Here is a 17,276-nt window from a genome sequence, read left to right as displayed (position 1 = left end):
CCCCCCCCCCGATTGCCCTTATGTTATATCCCCCCCACCCCCCGATTCTGAGAGTCCCCCTTAGTAGGCTCTAGCCTTGGTCTACCCCACCACTCTCTTTCCCCCCTGTATATTCTTCCCCTCCTTGGTAATGAATTTATTTATTCATCCAAAAAAATGAACACCCAAAAAAGACAATAAAATAAAAGGCTGATTAGACTAAAACTCATTGGCATCAAGTAACTAATTAGGACTCTTTTAGACTAAACTACACCCAGGTCCCAAACAATTTTATCTATATACTAAATCCCTCACAGATTTCACATCCCAAATATGGGCTTATAAATTAGGCCTGTTACAATGAAAAAAGAAAAATAAATTAGGCCCGCTGCTGCTGTTTCTTTCTTCTTCTATTAGTTGCTTTCTCATCTATGTAGATTCTCCCTACGTGCCTTTCCCTAGGGGGTCCGGATTTTCCTTATTGAGTTATCTTGTTTGCACAATATGAATTGAATCTTGTTGCTTCTTCACAAACTTGGGACTGATTAAAACCTTGCAATGCTCATACAGATATCAGAAATCCCACAAAGCATCATCCAATTGTTTTCGTCACCAAAACATGAAACATGGACCCTTGGTCCAACTAGTCCAACCTATAAAATAACTAGCCCAACACCTATTTTTGTCCTTCTAAACCTTTCTTTGGGCTTGAGCTGCCAAATAGGGTTAAATCTAGGCAACCTGCTGAAGGCTACTGCATCAGACTTCGTAATTCTTCAATTTTCTCCTTGAGCATATACCTCTTGAATTGTTGTAGTTGCTTTCTATCATGGCTGCACCTGAGATCATCATGCTTTGTCCTGAATCTCTATTCAACGATTTTGTGGGGTGAGAATGAGCATGGGTCAAGATTTTTTTTTTTTAACCAAATGATTAGGTCGAAGTTCAGTTTCCGGGTCAAGAAACATGGGGTTGGGTGGAAGAAGACTTATTAGCCTCTTTAAGAAGGTGGATTGGGTACTATGACATTGTTTAGCATTGCAAATATGTTCTCAATACTATATATCTTTGGTTGGTAAAAGGGATGCCATGATTTCTCTGTCGTGCCACAGGTTAGAGGTTGCATGAGGATGTTCTAGTGAACAGTTAATGGTTGATGGAGCGAGGTAATATGTGCTTGTGGAGGGGCAAGGATTTTACTTGATATGGTAGTGCAACAGGTTCCTTTGAACTTAACTGACCTTTCCAGTATCTTTTCTTTTTTTGGATGAATAAGAAATTCATTATCAAGGAGGGAGAAAAAGATTGGGGGGGGGTGTGTACAACCCCGTAGGGAAAAGGAGAGAACCAAAACAAAACATGCTACATTCCAAGAGGAGAAGGGGGAGACAAGTGGGGGGAGGGGAGATTCCAGGAAGAGACAATATGTATGTTCCTAGGGGTGTTAGCGACCGAAGAAGGCAGCATCGAGGCTAGCTTAGAGACCTCAAAGTAGATGGCTTTCCAAATCTTGTCAAAAGACCTAGAGTTGGAAGTCCATCTACAGAGATTTCTCTCCATCCAGATGTGGGAGATGGTGGCTCCAAAAGCGAGCTTCCCGCCGATGTCACAGATGGTTTCCCTAGCAAAAGTCACGTCAATCCAAATCCATTCACGGGAAAAAGGGAGGGGAGATCTTTTGGAAGGCCAACAGAGGGCAAGGACTTTTTCCCAGATAGAAGTGAAGGGCCAGTCAAAGAAGAGGTGGTTGGTGTTCTCAAGGCCATTCCAACAGAGGCAAAAAGAGGGGGAAACTGGTTCTAGAGCTGATAATAGAGGTGAGGGTTCCAAGAGGATGACAGGGATCAAACCAGAGAGAGGTTGAGGAACCAATCCCATGGAGTAGCGGATGGCCTTGAGGGATTTTGGTCTATTGCAGAGAATATTGCACCAGACCCAGGAAGCATCAGAGGAAGAGGAGACTGTCCAGAGGAGTCGATCAGGAGGAAGGAGTAGACCTATGAAACCCAACTGCTTTTTTGTTTGGAAGCACTCCTCCAGATGAGTTTCAGGAAGCCCGTGGTGTTAGCTTCTCTAATTTTCCTAAGACCCAGGCCCCCTTCCAATTTGGGGAGGCACATTGTTCCCTATCTGATAGGATGGAGGAATTTGGAGAATTGTCCCCCTTTCCAGAGGAAGGACTAGAGAATGGACTCAATTGCCTTAATAGTGGTGTTGGGGAGGGAGAAAATGCCAGACCAGTAGAGGTACATTGATTGAAGAACTGATCTGACAAGCTCAAGATGACCCGCATAGGATAGGAGTTTCCTTTTCCAGTTGAAGCCTCCTTTTGAAGAGGTCCAACATTTAGGGTGTAGTGGTGGGCCGACAGCTTGGCAGTGATGAGAGGCAATCCAAGATACTTCACAAGGAGGTGGCCTCAAGAGAAGCCAATAATCTCTAGGAGACGGGCTTTGGAAGAGTCAGAGATCCAGAGAGGAAGAGACAGGATTTTATGAGATTGATATGAGGACCAGAGAGCTCTTCAAAAAGGTGGAGGGAGGTCATGATATTGGAGATGAATCCATGGTCAGCTTTGAAGATGATCATGAGATCAACAACAAAGGCTAAGTGGGTAAGATGAAGAGATTTGCATTTAGGAATGGGAGCGATGAGGTGCTAGTTGGTGGAAGATTGGATAGATCAGGAGAGAACCTTAAGAAAGAGGCAAAAAAGAAGGTGAGAGAGAGGGCAACCTTGTTTGATTCCCATACAAGAGTTAAAGAAACCTGCAGAGCTACCATTGACCAAGATAAAAATGTGGGGGTAATGTAGGAGTAGATTACAAGAAGCTAACCCCACAATGTATAACCCCAAACAAGACAAATAGGACACAACAACTAACTTGAAAATAATTAGAAGTAAACCAAGGAGAACAAGGGAATAAGACCATTAAATAAACCCCCAAGGATACAATAGCAATGCAGGAGCAAAACCAACTGAAAACCCAACCCGATAGGAGAGAGGACCTGCGATAGTGCTGGAGAGAGAGAGGTGCGGCCGAGTCTGTGGGGCTCCAATTGAGCTGCACTCTTGGGCATAGATGGTCCCTAGGGAGGGTACAAAAAACCTAAAAATTTGAAGGACTTTTGACGGCTAGTTGATGAGATAATTACTTTCTTGAAAATCAAACCTAGGAGAGAATTTGTCAGAATTCTGCAGTGACAGCAGTTGGCAAGTTCGAACAGTCTTCTAAGGTGGATCGAGTGGTCCACTTATGGCGCAGAACAAGTACTCCAATAGTCCAGCAGACAAGATCCTCAATATTGGCAATAGGGGAGATCGATTGACTTCACAAAGGGGTGCTTCTTGCTGATCGATCTTGACAAGACAAACAAATAGGAAGGGATGGTTCTTTCATTGCATTGATAGAAGTGTAACTAGAAATTTAGACTAGATTGCATGTGGAAGGCTCCGCAGGAGTTGAACCCAAAACTAGTCAATACCGCTGTACCGATGAGCGCTTAGAGCCTTTTTTCTTTTCCCTGATGTACTACATGATTGACCACAAAGCAAGGAATAGAACTGAATTGTATAAAATTAATAAAGGCAGCAACAGTGAACAAAAATAGGTGATTGATTGCAGGAATAAGAGAGTAATAACAAAGGGAAAGTGGGGGAGGAGTGGCTATCTCGGCCCGGGCTTCTCACCCACAGCTATCCCAGTTGTTCTAAGCAATTGATTGCAATTTTCTTTTATTCAAATCTGAGAATTGAGAGTACACAAGCTCCTCTATATATAGAGGGTAGATTAGCAATTATACCATAAGATCCATAACTAGGAGTTAGACTCCAAGTAGGATTAGACCTTACATAATAGGAGTTGGACTCCAAATAGGACTAGACTAGAAGTCCAAATACGGAGTAGGTAACGAACCAGTCATTCACTAATAGGGAAACCTAAACTGATTAAAACTGAAATAACAAAGGAAATAGACTCAAAACAGGACTCTAACTAAACTAATGAATTAATTCTGTTTTCCTACTTTCTACTCATATTTTAGGCCCATTAAAGTGACCCGTTACAAAGAAAACTCATGGTATCAAAGGCCCAACACATACATAACCCAACCCAAGGTTTATTTGCAATAAAATAAGCCCATTAAGTGACTTATCTACATCAGGGGGTGGAGATGCAGGAATGGATCCAGTGAATAAAGAGGGGGGAAAAGACATCCGAAGGAGGACTTTTGTGATGAACTCCCATTTGATGGAGTCAAAGGCTTTGTGAATGTCAATTTTGAGCAATGCAGCAGAGGAGTGGATTGCCTGTCAAAGCCCCTAACAATTTCATGCACAAGATGTTGTCTGCAATGCTCCTATCAGCAATGAAGGCAGATTGATTAGCATTGATCAGGGAATCGACAACCTTTCGGACACGATTGGCAAAAAATTTTGCAATGAATTTATAGATGAGGTTGCAAAGGGCAAAAGTTATGAAGTCAGACATGGATGAGGCTCCCTCCGATTTGGGAATGAGGCAAATGAAAGTCTGATTAATTCCTTTGATCTGCGAGGGGAAGAGAAAAAAACTCCAGATGGCAAAGATGAGATCCAAGCGGACGATGTCCCAATAGGAAGAGAAGAATCCTATACTAAACCCATCAGCGCCATGAGCTTTGTTGGCTTTGTGAAAAAGAATGGCTTCCAGGATTTCATCCCCCGAAGGGATGGATTAGAGATTTGACAAAAGGTGATCAGGGATAAATCTATTGATGATATTTAGGGGATGGGGATGGGGAAGTGGGATGTGGTATGTGGGATGTGGGATGTGGGATGAGGGGCAGGCAGGATGAAACAAGTTAGGATAGAAAGACACCGCTTCAATTTTGATTTCCTCAAGGGTGTTCAGAGTAGAACCATCACTAGTGATGAAGAGAGGGATGGAATTGGCATTGGTTCTAGCTTTCATATATCGATGGAAAAAATCCGAATTGGAGTCCCCAAGCTCAAGCCATTTGATTCTGGATTTTTGACGGAGGAAACTTTCCTCTTGGGCCAGAAGGGAAGGGAGCTCAGTGGAGATAAAGGATTCTTCCTCAGCTAGGGAGGGGGTTATGAAGGTCAACCTAAAGACGGAGTTGGACGGCCTCTAGTCTAGATTTGCAAGACAGCACTTTGGAGGAGATATTGCCAAAGGAGGAGGAATTCCAAGATTTGAGGGCAACTTTCACATTGCCAAGCTTCCTAGAAAAGGCAATCAGAGGAGAGGAGGGACCATGAACAGGGATGTTCCACGCCTCTTTGACAATTGGGAGGAAATCATGATGAAGAGACCAAATGTCAAAGAATTTGAAGGGCTAAGGTCAGTCCAGAGGGTGGAAGCTAGAGGTAGTGGAGAAGGAGCTGAGGTCAGTCCAGAGGGAGGTTCTCTTATGAGCACGGTTCAAAGCAAAAACGACAGAGAGTAAGCACTGATTAGAGCCAGAAGGGTCAGAAATGGAGAGGTGGATAGACTAGGAAGAGGAGGAAGCAGAAGAAATTTGGGCCTTGAGGGAGTTCCAGAGAATCCAAATGGGAATGGACAATAGGTGTAATTGGAAAGGAAAGGCTAGGAGGGAGCGATAGAGGCCACAATGCGGGAGGCATTAGGCTCGAAAACTCTGGTTTCTAAGAGGCAACAGATGACTGCATTTGAGGATCGAATGTTACCTTGCTTCGCCAAGGAATTCAGGCCCCGGACGTTCCAAATTATCCAAAGGGTCATTTGGAAGGGGTGAGGTGTGGGATTGAGGACTGCAGGGAGTGGGAAGGATGCCGAGAAGAGGCATCATCAGACTTGTTCTTGGATCTCCTTTGACATTATCTACGAGGAGATTATCAGATCAAGTTGCGGGCCTTTAAAAAGATCTTGCTTAGGGAGCCAACTGTTGTGGGCTTGTTGAGCTTAGATTTTGGGGGCAGGGACTTCTTACAGGCCTTGCCCCAAATAGTAGTGATAGCACCAATTGTTGGAAGAGTAGAGAGGGAACGACAGTTTAGAGAGTTTGCAGACCCGACTGTAGCAGAAGGAGAAGATTACAAGGACACATGGGCAGTTGTAGTAGAACCAATGACGGTAGTCTCCTCAGTAGACATGGCAGAGCCAGGGTAGATAAACGAATGTCCTTTTAGGGGGTAACAATCATAGCAAAGGGAGGGGCAGCAGTCATGGCAGAACCAAGGTCGGTAGGCCAAGGGCCTATCGAATTGCAGTGAACAGCAAGAGCTTCAGTGGAGTGGGCAGACAAGGGAACTTCAGCAACAACAGTCGAAATAGGTGGAGCAGCAGGGGCAGCAATCATGGATAAGAGAGGGTAGGCTAGCGGAAGGCCAGTAGTGAGGACCATAGCCGAAGGGCCTATTAGATTGCAGTGAGCAACAAGGGCTTCGCTGGAGGGGGCAGGCATGGTAACATCCGCAGCAGCAATCAAAGTAGACGAAGCAGCATGGGCGGCAATCGTGGCTTAGAAAGACAGGCTAGCGGCGAGGTGGAGCGCAGGAGGGGCCTACGTGGACCCGAGCTTTGAGGAGACACCTTCCAAGGTGTGTGTCAACAGAGCAAAAGAGACATTGGACGACGCATGCAAGGAGGATAAGGTGAAGGAGAAGCACCCGAAGGGAGAGGGAGAATACCCGAAGTGGGAAGGATGCTCGATGAGTCGAAAGGATACTGATGGGTCAGAAGTTGGGTTGATGGGTGAGGAGTGGCCAGGCTAAAAGGATGGGTCAGTTTCAGATTAGGACACATGAAAGAGGAAGGGAGGATTCAGAGTTGATTTGGTTGAGTGCCAAATGAGAAAGGAGTTGAAGGTTGGATTGAGTGGTTGGGCCAGGTAGAAAGGGAGAAGTAGTTTAAAGGATGAGGGGAAATAGTGTCGGTGGAGGGGACAGACACATGTGGGCAAGTGGAGGTAATGTGTAGAAGGTGGATGAAAAAGGGGCGTAGAAGGGAGAGGTCTCCAAAGTGGAGAGAGTTTCCAATGACAAAGGCAGGCCAAGGGAGATGGTTGGGATGACAGTGAAGGTTTGGTGTGCAATGAGCTCATAGCCAGCAGGAGGAATCAAAGAATGGGGAGAAGCAACGTCAGACAAAGCTTCGTCATAGAGGTCAACATCATCTAAGGCGAAGTCGGCCGACAGGTCGGAGCTATCAGCATCTCCATTGTCAGAGAGGAGAATCGCAAAGCGGCTGGGACCAATGGATAGAAGCGTATGATCCTTTGGGTCGAGGGACGCAGGTCTAGCAGGCAAGGAGCCATCTACAAGGGATTGGGGCTTAGCCATCAGGCTTCTATTTCTCCAGTTCCGGAGCCTGAGTTTCTTTTGACCACGGTTGGTCGTAGTGGAGACGCAGTAGTTCGAGGGATCAACAACAACATTCAACACATTTGGGAGAGTCTCCAAAGTTCTGAGTCGAAGGGACTATAGAGGAGGGGACTTCTGTTAGCTTACAAAATTTTGCATTGTGCCCAAAAGTCTTGCAAATATCACAGGGGAGGGAGCCACTCATAGCAGGCTTGTTGAACGAAGGAGTAACCTTCATCATCCATAACTGTAACAGAGGTGGGAGGAGGCACCTCAACCGACTCTTCAATGCAAATCCTTGCGAATGCAAGTCTGTCCATCAGCTTTGTTTTATGGTTAGAAAATAATGGTTTACCATCGAAGTCCACCTTGTTGAAGACAGTGTAATGATTCTAGGTTCTCAAAAATATTGGTTTTTTGCCAACTAGGCAAGGCCCCCCTTCAAGAGCATTAATCTTGTCTTCTTCAGAGGAGAATTTGAAGATGACTATTCCGTTGTCAAGCATAGGAGAGTTGTCCACAAGAGTGCCATCAATTACCATAGTTTTTAAGGCGCTGGTAAGGCGACGCCTTACCAGCGCCTAGGCGCTGGTGCGGTCCAGTAGAGGTAAGGCAATCAGCCGACTCAGGAGTAGCGCAAAAGGCGGTCGCCTTTTACACTAAAGCGCTGCAAGGCGTCGCCTTAGGCGCCTTATAGCGCCTTAGTGTACCAGGCGATCGCCTTAGTGTACTGGCTATTTAAAAATAAAAAAAAATTGTTTTTCTAAAGATTCCAAATTACATATTATTATTGGGACGTGTATAAAATCTGATGCACATGTGATGCATTGGATCAAAAATCATATAAAAACTAAAAACCCTTTCCATAAAAAAAAAAAAAAAAAAAAAAAAACCCAATCAAAAGTTGAAAACCGCGTGCCTCTCTCATTCTCTCTCTCTCTCTCATTCTCTCTGAGTCATTTGCCTCCAAAACTCAAAACCCCAAGCCCCAACGTCCGACGAGGCGACGATCATCCTCCGGCGACTTCTCTTCTCCTCCGACAGACTTCGGCGAGAACCGGCGACATCCGGCGGCATCTCCATCTTCTTCGACAGCCTTCGGCGAGCCTTCGACAGACTTCGACAGCCTTCGGTGAGCCTTCAACAGACTTCGACAGCCATCGGCGGCATCTCCTTCTCCTTCGACGGCCTTCGACAACCTTCGGCGAGCCTTCGGTGACATCCGGCGACACCTTCGACAGACTTCGGCGTCATCTCCTTCGCCGGCAGCATCTCCTTCGACAAACTTCACTTCGATAGCTCTTTGTAAGTTATTTTTTTTTTCTTTCTTTCTTCTTCTTTCTTCTCCCTGCTTGTTCCTTCTGCGTATATTTTTTTTTTTTTTTTTTCTTTCTGTGACTGTGTTGGCTGCTGTTGTAACATTATAAGTTAATTTTTTTTTTCTTTCTTCTTCTTTCTTCTCCCTGCTTGTTCCTTCTGCGTATATTTTTTTTTTTTTTTTTTTTTTTTTNTGTAGGTTCAGGTTCCACTTATCTATGAAAACAATTGGTGGTAGCAGTGGGGGTGAAAATACAAGTACTGCTGCTACTGCACAATCAACGATTGATCCAAGCAAGGATCCGAAAAGGAGAGCTAAGTCAAATGATCCTGGATGGAAATATGGGTATTGGCCTGACGTATCTGACAGAAATTGGATTAAATGTACCCTTTGTGGGAAGGATGTCAGGGGAGGAATAAAACGATTGAAGCAACATCTTATTGGTGGCTATGGAGATGTAGCCAAGTTTGTGAAAACAACTGAAGCCATTGCTAAAGAGATGAGAGATGCAATATTGAAGAACCAGAGGAAGAGGAACTTTGATTGTTTGGATGATTTGGATGTTAGTGATGGACCTACAGAAGTAACCCGTTCACAACATAATATGGTATCTGATTTGGGGGTCTCATTTCCTATCCCTAGCTCTGGGACAACTTCAAGAAGAAATAAAGCTATCATTCAAACACAATCCAAACAACAAGTAAGGGGTCCCATGGATAAGCATGTGAGGAGGACTCCTGAAGAAGTGGTTGCAGATAGACGGGATAAAGGTTCATATCAAACAACAATGGAGAACCGAGTAAGAGGAGAAGAAGAAAGAGATAAACTTCGTTCTTATTTTGCAAGGTGGGCTTATGAGAGTGGTGTTCCATTTAATGCTTTAAAGTTAAGGAGTTTTGAGGAATTGGTAGAGGCAATTGGTCAATATGGACCAGGTTTCAAGCCCCCTTCAATTCATGACTATAGGGGGCCTCTATTGAAGTCTGAAAAGGATAAAATTGATGAGTTAAAGGTGAAGTGTCAAGGATATTGGAGGAAACATGGGTGCACACTCATGTCAGATGGGTGGACAGACAAGAGAGGAAGGCACCTAATTAATTTTCTTGTCAATTGTCTGGAGGGGACTTTTTTTTTGGAGTCTGTGGATGCATCTAGCCAATCACAAACAGCTGAAATGTTATTTAAGCTACTTGATAGCAAGGTTGAAGAGATTGGTGAAGATAATGTGGTTCAAGTAGTCTCTGATAATGCTGCCAACTATGTTGCAGTGGGTCGACTACTAATGGAGAAAAGGAAGAGGTTATTTTGGAGTCCATGTGTAGCTCATTGCATAGACCTTATGATGGAGGAAGTAGGCAAATTACGCTCTTATATGTCTGTTATATCGAAGAGGAAATTGACTGCATTCATCTACAGGCACACTCGTCTTCTTGAAGCCATGAGGCAAAAAACAGGAGGAGACTTAGTGAGGGCTGGAGTGACTAGATTTGCCTCTTCCTTTTTAACACTCCAGAGCTTATACAAGCACAGAGAATCTTTGAAAAAATTATTTGTTGATAATGAATGGTCCCGTTCTAAGCTTGCATATACAGAGGCAGGGAAGAAAGCTTCTAAGACTGTGTTTGCTACAACATTCTGGAATGGTGTGATGGATTGTATAAGAGCATCACAGCCTCTTCTTCAACTCTTGAGGATTGTAGATGGTGATGAGTTGCCTGCTATGCCTGAAGTATATATGGCAATACAAGTGGCAAGGAAGAACATAAAAAAAAATTTTGGAGATGATGAAAGGAAATGGAAGAAAATCATAGCCATTGTTGATCACCGTTGTGAGACTATGATGAATGGATCAATATATTTAGCTGCCTTTTTCCTCAATCCAAACAAGTTCTTTAAGGCAATAGCAGATAATCCAGATAATGAGTTGGACTTAGCTCAAAAAGCAAGTGATGCCTTCAATGATGTTCTTGTAAGGTTGGTGCCTGATTAGACCTTGCAAGATAAGATCATTCTCCAGATTGACAAGTATACCACTGCTCAAGGAAGTTTTTCAAAGGACATGATGATTAGACAAAGGGACTAGTTGAATCCTAGTAAGTATATTTCCTTTAGTTTAGACTTTGTATGTTGATTTTTTACTTAACTTATTTTTTTTATATTATATATTTATAGTCTCTTGGTGGTCTCGACATGGAAGTACTGCTCCTGACCTTTCAAAGCTTGCATTGTGCATACTTGGTCTTTGTTGCTCATCTTCTGGTTGTGAGCGCAATTGGAGCACATTTGAATTTGTGAGTATTGACTATTGAGTTCTGATTACAATAGTACATGTACTTCACTTAATATGGTTTTATTGAAGATAAGTAGATAACTTCATATTATTAATGTTTTTCAGATTCACACCAAGAAGAGGAATAGGTTAGAGCATCAGCGGTTAAATGATCTTGTCTACATTCAATATAATCGCCGACTTCAAGCAAGGTTCCAAGAAAGAAAAGAACAATGTAGAAACTACAATCCATTGTTGCTCGATGATCTTAATTGGAGTAGTGAGTGGATGATTGGTGAATCAGAGGATGAATTAGTGTATCCTGAGAATGATATCACTTGGAGAGATGTTGATAGAGCACTTGGAGCATCTTCATCATACCAAGGCCATAATAGACCAAGGAGGGCTCCAGCATCTACCAGTGGAACCAATCTTTGCTATACCCGGCGTGGTAGGAGGGTTGAGCTTGAGGATTTGTCAGATGAAGAAGTGGATGAGATGAGTGAAGAGGATATTCGTGATGATGAAACATTGAGGATGATTATGGCATAGCTCCAGATGATGCAAGCCAGCAACAAAATGCAGTTGAAGAAGAAGATTTTAATTTAATTACTGATTTGGATTGAAAGTCTTTGAGTCTTAGAACTTTGACGTATTTTGAGTCTTTAAACTTTAAAGTTTTTTGAGTCCTTGAATTTTTAAGTATTTGACTTTCTTTGTTTACTAAATTCTTAGTATTTTAGTTTATTTTATGTTTTAGCTTCATTGAAGTTTAAAGTTTTTTAGAATGATTAAGAATCCCCAGGTTAGTCACTTCTCATCCATTTAATTTGGCATCTCGATTTTTACTTTCGATGTATTTTAATTCTAAGTTCTTAATTACTTCTTTGACAGGAGTAGAAATATAGTGGATGACCTTAGGGCTTAGGCACTCATTATGGCATCATAGAGGTAAGTATAATAAATACCTGTATATTTTATGTCTTCTTTTCTTTATATTTATAATTTTGTTTCATAATTATGTATTTATATTATATGTTAATATGTTAAGATGATTGATGATTGAATATTGATGATTCATGATTGAATATTGATGATTCATGATTGATGATTGATGATGAATTGATGATGAACTTAGTTTATTCACTTTATTGATTTGTTTTCTTGATGAATATCTTACATTGGTATGAATATAAACATTTAATATTTATTTAGCATATGAGTAATAGGATTTAACTAGTATTTGAGTCAAATAGATTGGTTTTATAAAAAAAAAGTACACAAGAACGCTTTAGTCAATAAGGCGACGCTTTATGCCCGCCTTATTGCTAAGGCGCTCCGACAGACCCTCAAACGCCTTAGTCGCACCAGCGCCTTAAAAACTATGTCAATTACCCAAGGAAGCTTTCACAATGTTGAATGGAGGTCTGCTTCCAAGGAAGTGTCCCACCAGACAATGTTTCCACTTATCAATTTCAGATTCCAGGAGGCCAGAGGGGCACACTCCAACTTTCTTGTCAATCACTAAGCAGGGAGGGATAAAGAAAGAGAATGACCATCTCTGGAAGAGGAATGGAAGGGCCAGCAACAGAGCCCCAAGGTTTGGGGAGGGAAGGAGGGGTAGAGCCAGGAGGGAGGTTGACGGAAGGCTGGGGGGAAGAGGGAGGCTGGTTTGAAAGAGGAATGGTTGGGACGGGAGGGAAGGCAGAGGGGGAAGGGGGAAGGGGGAAGGGGGAAGGGGGAAGAAGGGAAGTGGAAGGTATGTGAGGCGAAAAGGGAGGTGGAAGGGAAGTGGTGGAAAGGGTGCTGCTGGCGGTAAGGACTGCCAGAGCAAGGCCAGGCATGAGGGGTTAGGAGGGAGATAGCATCAGAGCAGTGGGTTCTTTGACTAGAGCAGCAGGTGTTCCTTTAGTCTCTTAATGTGTTTGCTGGCAATGGCATACAAAACCATGCATAGGACCTCCATCATTTTTTAAGCATCGTAGTGCCAGCTACCAAGGTATGGTGTTATATTGAAAGGGTGACACAAATTAATTCAATCCTGGGTTGTTCCCAATTGACTAGATCGCAAAACTTTTAATGGGGCCTCTGGCTAATCAGTTCCATTTTTTGAAAGGGGGGTGGGTGGGTGGGTGGGTGGGCATGATTATGGTTTTTGTTCTTCGGTCTATTTGGCTAGCAAGAAATAATAGGCCTTTGGTGATGCAGATGCACAGCCTTGGACTGATCCAAACCCATATGGGTATCCAGATGGAGATGAACCGCATCCAATCTAGGATCAAAGTTACCAATTTGGAACCAAAGCTATTAGGATCTTTAGGATTTATTTACTTCTATTTTTGGATTACATGCAATATTTTATTTTGTTTTCTTAAATAGGAGAGGATTTAGTTTCCAATTAGTTGCAATTAATTTAAGTTTCCAATTAGAATACGTTTCCTTAATGCTGGGTTTTATTTTGTTATTTATATCACTGTAACCGATGGGGATGGCAGAGTTGAATGATGAATTGATTTTTTTGGATGAAACCTTGGTGGTTTTGATTGGTCATGTGACCTTCTCCCCCTCCCCCCTTGTGCAATCTCTATTTATCTCTTTCTCCCTCTTTGTCTCTTCTCTTTGTGTTATTTCTGCCATTACCAAACCTGCAAAACCTGAGAGAGACTCGGTCAATCTCCCTCATTCCAAACCCTCTTTATCTGAGACTTTGGGCGAAGGACATACTCATCTGGGCAGTCCAAAACCGTAAGATTTCAGTTGCTAAGATCAGTCCTACTGAGAACTCTAGCTTTGATTCGTGGCTGATCCTGCAACTACCGCCTCTTTCACGTCCCGGCATCTATACTGGAAATCAAGCTTGCTGATTAGTGTTCTTGTTGCATGGGATCAGTGCGATTGAGGGTTGAAGAACATCTTCCAAAAACCTGGGTCGATTGGGCTTAACTGGAGACAGTTCTGTCAGTCGGTAGCCTTCAACCTCCGCTGGTCTTCATCCTTGGCTGTCGTGAGGTTGAAGACAACCTCATAAAGTGGTATTTGCTTTAACTTTTATTTTAATATCCCATTAATACCCCTCTCCTTAAATTGTGTAGTTCCTTTTTTCTTCTTCCCATATTAATGCCCCTTCTTTACCCCCTTTATCACACCCTGCCATTAAGATGTTTGCTGTTCCTAGTTCTTGCCCCCAAGTAATAAATAGTAATCCTGTTCAAATCCCTTTGCTTCTTTAATTGCTAATAGCCCCTTGAGAGTTCTAGTTGTTACAAGACTGCCAATGGTTATGATATTTGTGCTATTTGTTAAGTGGGTCCATAAGCGATCTAATTCCAGTTTTGGAACCCGGATCCGCATCATTTGGGGGATAGCATTCTTCGTCGACAATTTTTGAAGTTCAGCAGCTTCTTTGGGGGCTAGATTTATCTCATTAGCATTATAGAAACTCTACATATTCTCAAATATTGTCCCTACGGGTGTTATATATTCAGATCATTAAGGTAAAACCATGTAGGATGTCAATGTTAAACCGTTGAAGCCTTTAGGGGTTGTGAATGTTAATACAGATGGGGCAGGCAAAAGAAAGCCAGGGCCAAGTGGAGGTGGAGGAGTTTTTCACAACTGTAGGACAATTTTTTGCTTTTGCATCTCCTTATGAGGTTTCTTCCATTGTGGTAGGAAGAGGCTTGTGCCATGTGGGATGCTGTTTACCTTGGTGTGCAGCTGGTTTTTTCTAGTGTTCGCCAGAATGTAACTCTCAGTTACTGACTGGTCTATTCCCAAGGAAGATTTGTTTCACCTTGGGGAATTAAGCATTTGGTTCCTTTGATTAAATCAAGCTACTCATTACATTTGGAATTTTGTCATATTTCTGTGGAAGCCAATTCCGCGGTTGATGCACTTGCTGGATTTGCTTGCAGTATAGCTTCAGTCCCCTACTTTTTGATCATCTCAAGAGTTGTCATTTGCATCTTGTGAGTATGCTTTTCAAAATTTGCTCAAGTTTGGTAAGGTCTAAATTTTGGTATTCTGGGGTTTGGTTTTTCTGTTCTCGAGTTGTGAAAGGATTTTATTTTGGGTCAGGTGCTGGGCAGTATGAGCCACCACCACTCCCCCACCCCCCCTCCCCTCTTTGTATTTCACAACTTGCTTTTGATTTAATACAATTTTTGAGGTTGCCCAGGTCCTGGATTGCTGGGACTAAACCAAAGGGGAAGAAAAAGACACAATAACAAGGCAAGCAAAGAAAAATCAATTCTTTCTAGCCACATGTTTCATTTGAGTACCCCCCCTGCCCCCACTTTTCTTTTTATTTTTTAATCAATGTTCTGTTAGAGCCTACTCAACATTTGTTTCAAGTTTTAGATCAATTGGAATTCATTTGACTGAGTTTCTCCTTTTCTCCCCATTCCACAAGTTGAGTATTATGCGTTTGGGTTTGATATTTTGAATGCTATTGAAACAGTAGTTTGTCTGAGCTATTGTTCAGCTATTATGTTTGCCTTTCACTGATAGATGGAGAGATATACCTTGTTCTACTAGAAATAGTAGTGCCCAACTAGAATCCCGTCAATATGGGTTCCACTATTTAGCCGGATACATAATGATCTCTCTGCTCTCCAATTTTGCACCAGTGGGGCCATTCTAATCAAATTTAGCACCACCACTCACCTAACATAAGGGTTTTCATTTATGAGATCAAATTCCAGCATCATTTCCTTTCCTCAAGAGATCTGACTCATAGATCACATAAAAACATACTACATTCTAATTCAAGCATTAAAAGCAAACTCAAAAAGTTTCAGAAGTCATCCTTTAGTGACAATACACAAAGATATAAATAAATAGCCACAACATGTTCCAAATACAAATATATAGAAAATTTTCTCTCTTTGGTAGCTAAGTTGCAAGAAGTTCGCAGATATTAGAAGCATGATTCAAACTAGTATGATAAAGAATTTACTAAAGGTTAATGCATAGTGTCATCATATTTGACGCATCCATATCCTTACCTTAGTTTAACATGGACTACCATATTCCTATAATCCTATTTCCATATCATAGTTGACTGAATCTAAATCTAGCAATTTAGTTTTCTATGAACAAATTACAAAACAAAGAGATTTTTTTTCCAATCTGAAAGGCAATTTAAGTTTTTCATGATAATTGTTTACTGTCTAAAGAGGATATGTAAAACGTATTTAATTTATGCTTATAAATAAATCATCAACAAAACTAGTACCTCACCATAAAACGTGTTGATCCGGGATCACCTTGTCTGCCTGCTCTTCCACGAAGCTAGAAGAAACAAGGGAAGAAAAAATTTCATAACATCTAAAATGAAATACACAATGAGAAAATAACAAATGAATGATCAAATATTATACCAAACATAACAAGGACTTTAAACTATCAATGTAGGCATAATTACTATTAACTAGCACTGCATAATGATGGACAAAAACATGTCAAAAGGTTGCATATTCAGATGCAATGAAAACCAATTGAGTAAAGAAAGAGCAAAAGAAGTGTTGACTTTCAAATTTACAGGGTAAGTTTGCAATCTTCCTTGAAACTTCCAAGATGTATAGCTCTTAGAAGATCATGTTGGGCAGTAGTCCATACAAGTCCAGCAAATGACCATTTCTCCATGAATGTCCCTATATTCAGGCGGGTAAAAATTCTGTGCCACGTCCTAGGACTCACATAAGACTTGCTTTAGAAGGCAAGGAAAAAGATCCTTCCAAATTAAGTTCATTGCTAAAAACTACTCAATAACAATCACCTTTGTCATACATTTTAATTGACAAAAGGAAAATATTACATCACATAGCTAGGCTGGCCTGGAAGAATAAGCATGAACAGCATAGACCCAGACAAAGGAAATATCACAAACCTGTACATAAAACTTCAACAATGGAAGCCATTTGAAAATAAATAGGTTCACCCAGTATCCTAAAGTCTACTTTAATATAGGACCAGAACACCGCAAGGACTTCAGTGCTTGAGTTTTCAAGAACCATGAATTTCTTTCTGAAAGCAACCATAGGTTCAGAAACACCAAAAGAACCAGCTGTGTGCAGGAGCTCCACACATTAATGACATCTTTTGTCAATGTTAATCAATGGAATAAACTAAGTCCTCGTGGGTTTGCAACAGATCTGATTTGAAGGTCACTCACCAGGCAGAACAGTCAGATATTCTTGAACCTGTTGCTTCCATCAGCAGAATCTAGATAAGAGAGGCAGGAAACGAGAAGGCGAATCATCATTAACTGTTAAATCTCAGCTACAGCAGCTTATGGCTCCTCTCAATCAGAGTTCCCTTCTCAGTTGAGATGGGTTCAAGGATTTCCTTCAACATTTCAGTATTTAGTGTGAAGATATTTTA

The 17,276-nt window shown here is 41.9% G+C and overlaps 1 protein-coding gene across 1 annotated transcript in view; it reads right to left on the bottom strand.

The window, feature by feature from the left end:
* LOC122068684 (protein translocase subunit SECA2, chloroplastic) overlaps positions 1 to 17,276 on the bottom strand; it is a 42,388-nt gene that overhangs the window by 4,400 nt on the left and 20,712 nt on the right. The window contains exon 22 of the mRNA XM_042632562.1: positions 16,129 to 16,184. Within this exon, the coding sequence (XP_042488496.1) occupies positions 16,129 to 16,184 (56 nt within the window). The remainder of the gene's footprint in view (positions 1 to 16,128; positions 16,185 to 17,276) is intronic.

The sequence above is a fragment of the Macadamia integrifolia genome, unplaced genomic scaffold, assembly GCF_013358625.1.
Source record: "Macadamia integrifolia cultivar HAES 741 unplaced genomic scaffold, SCU_Mint_v3 scaffold451, whole genome shotgun sequence".
NCBI classification, from domain to species: domain Eukaryota; kingdom Viridiplantae; phylum Streptophyta; class Magnoliopsida; order Proteales; family Proteaceae; genus Macadamia; species Macadamia integrifolia.
The sequence above is the reverse complement of the archived record's forward strand: the minus strand, read 5'-3'. Positions and strand labels throughout refer to the sequence as shown.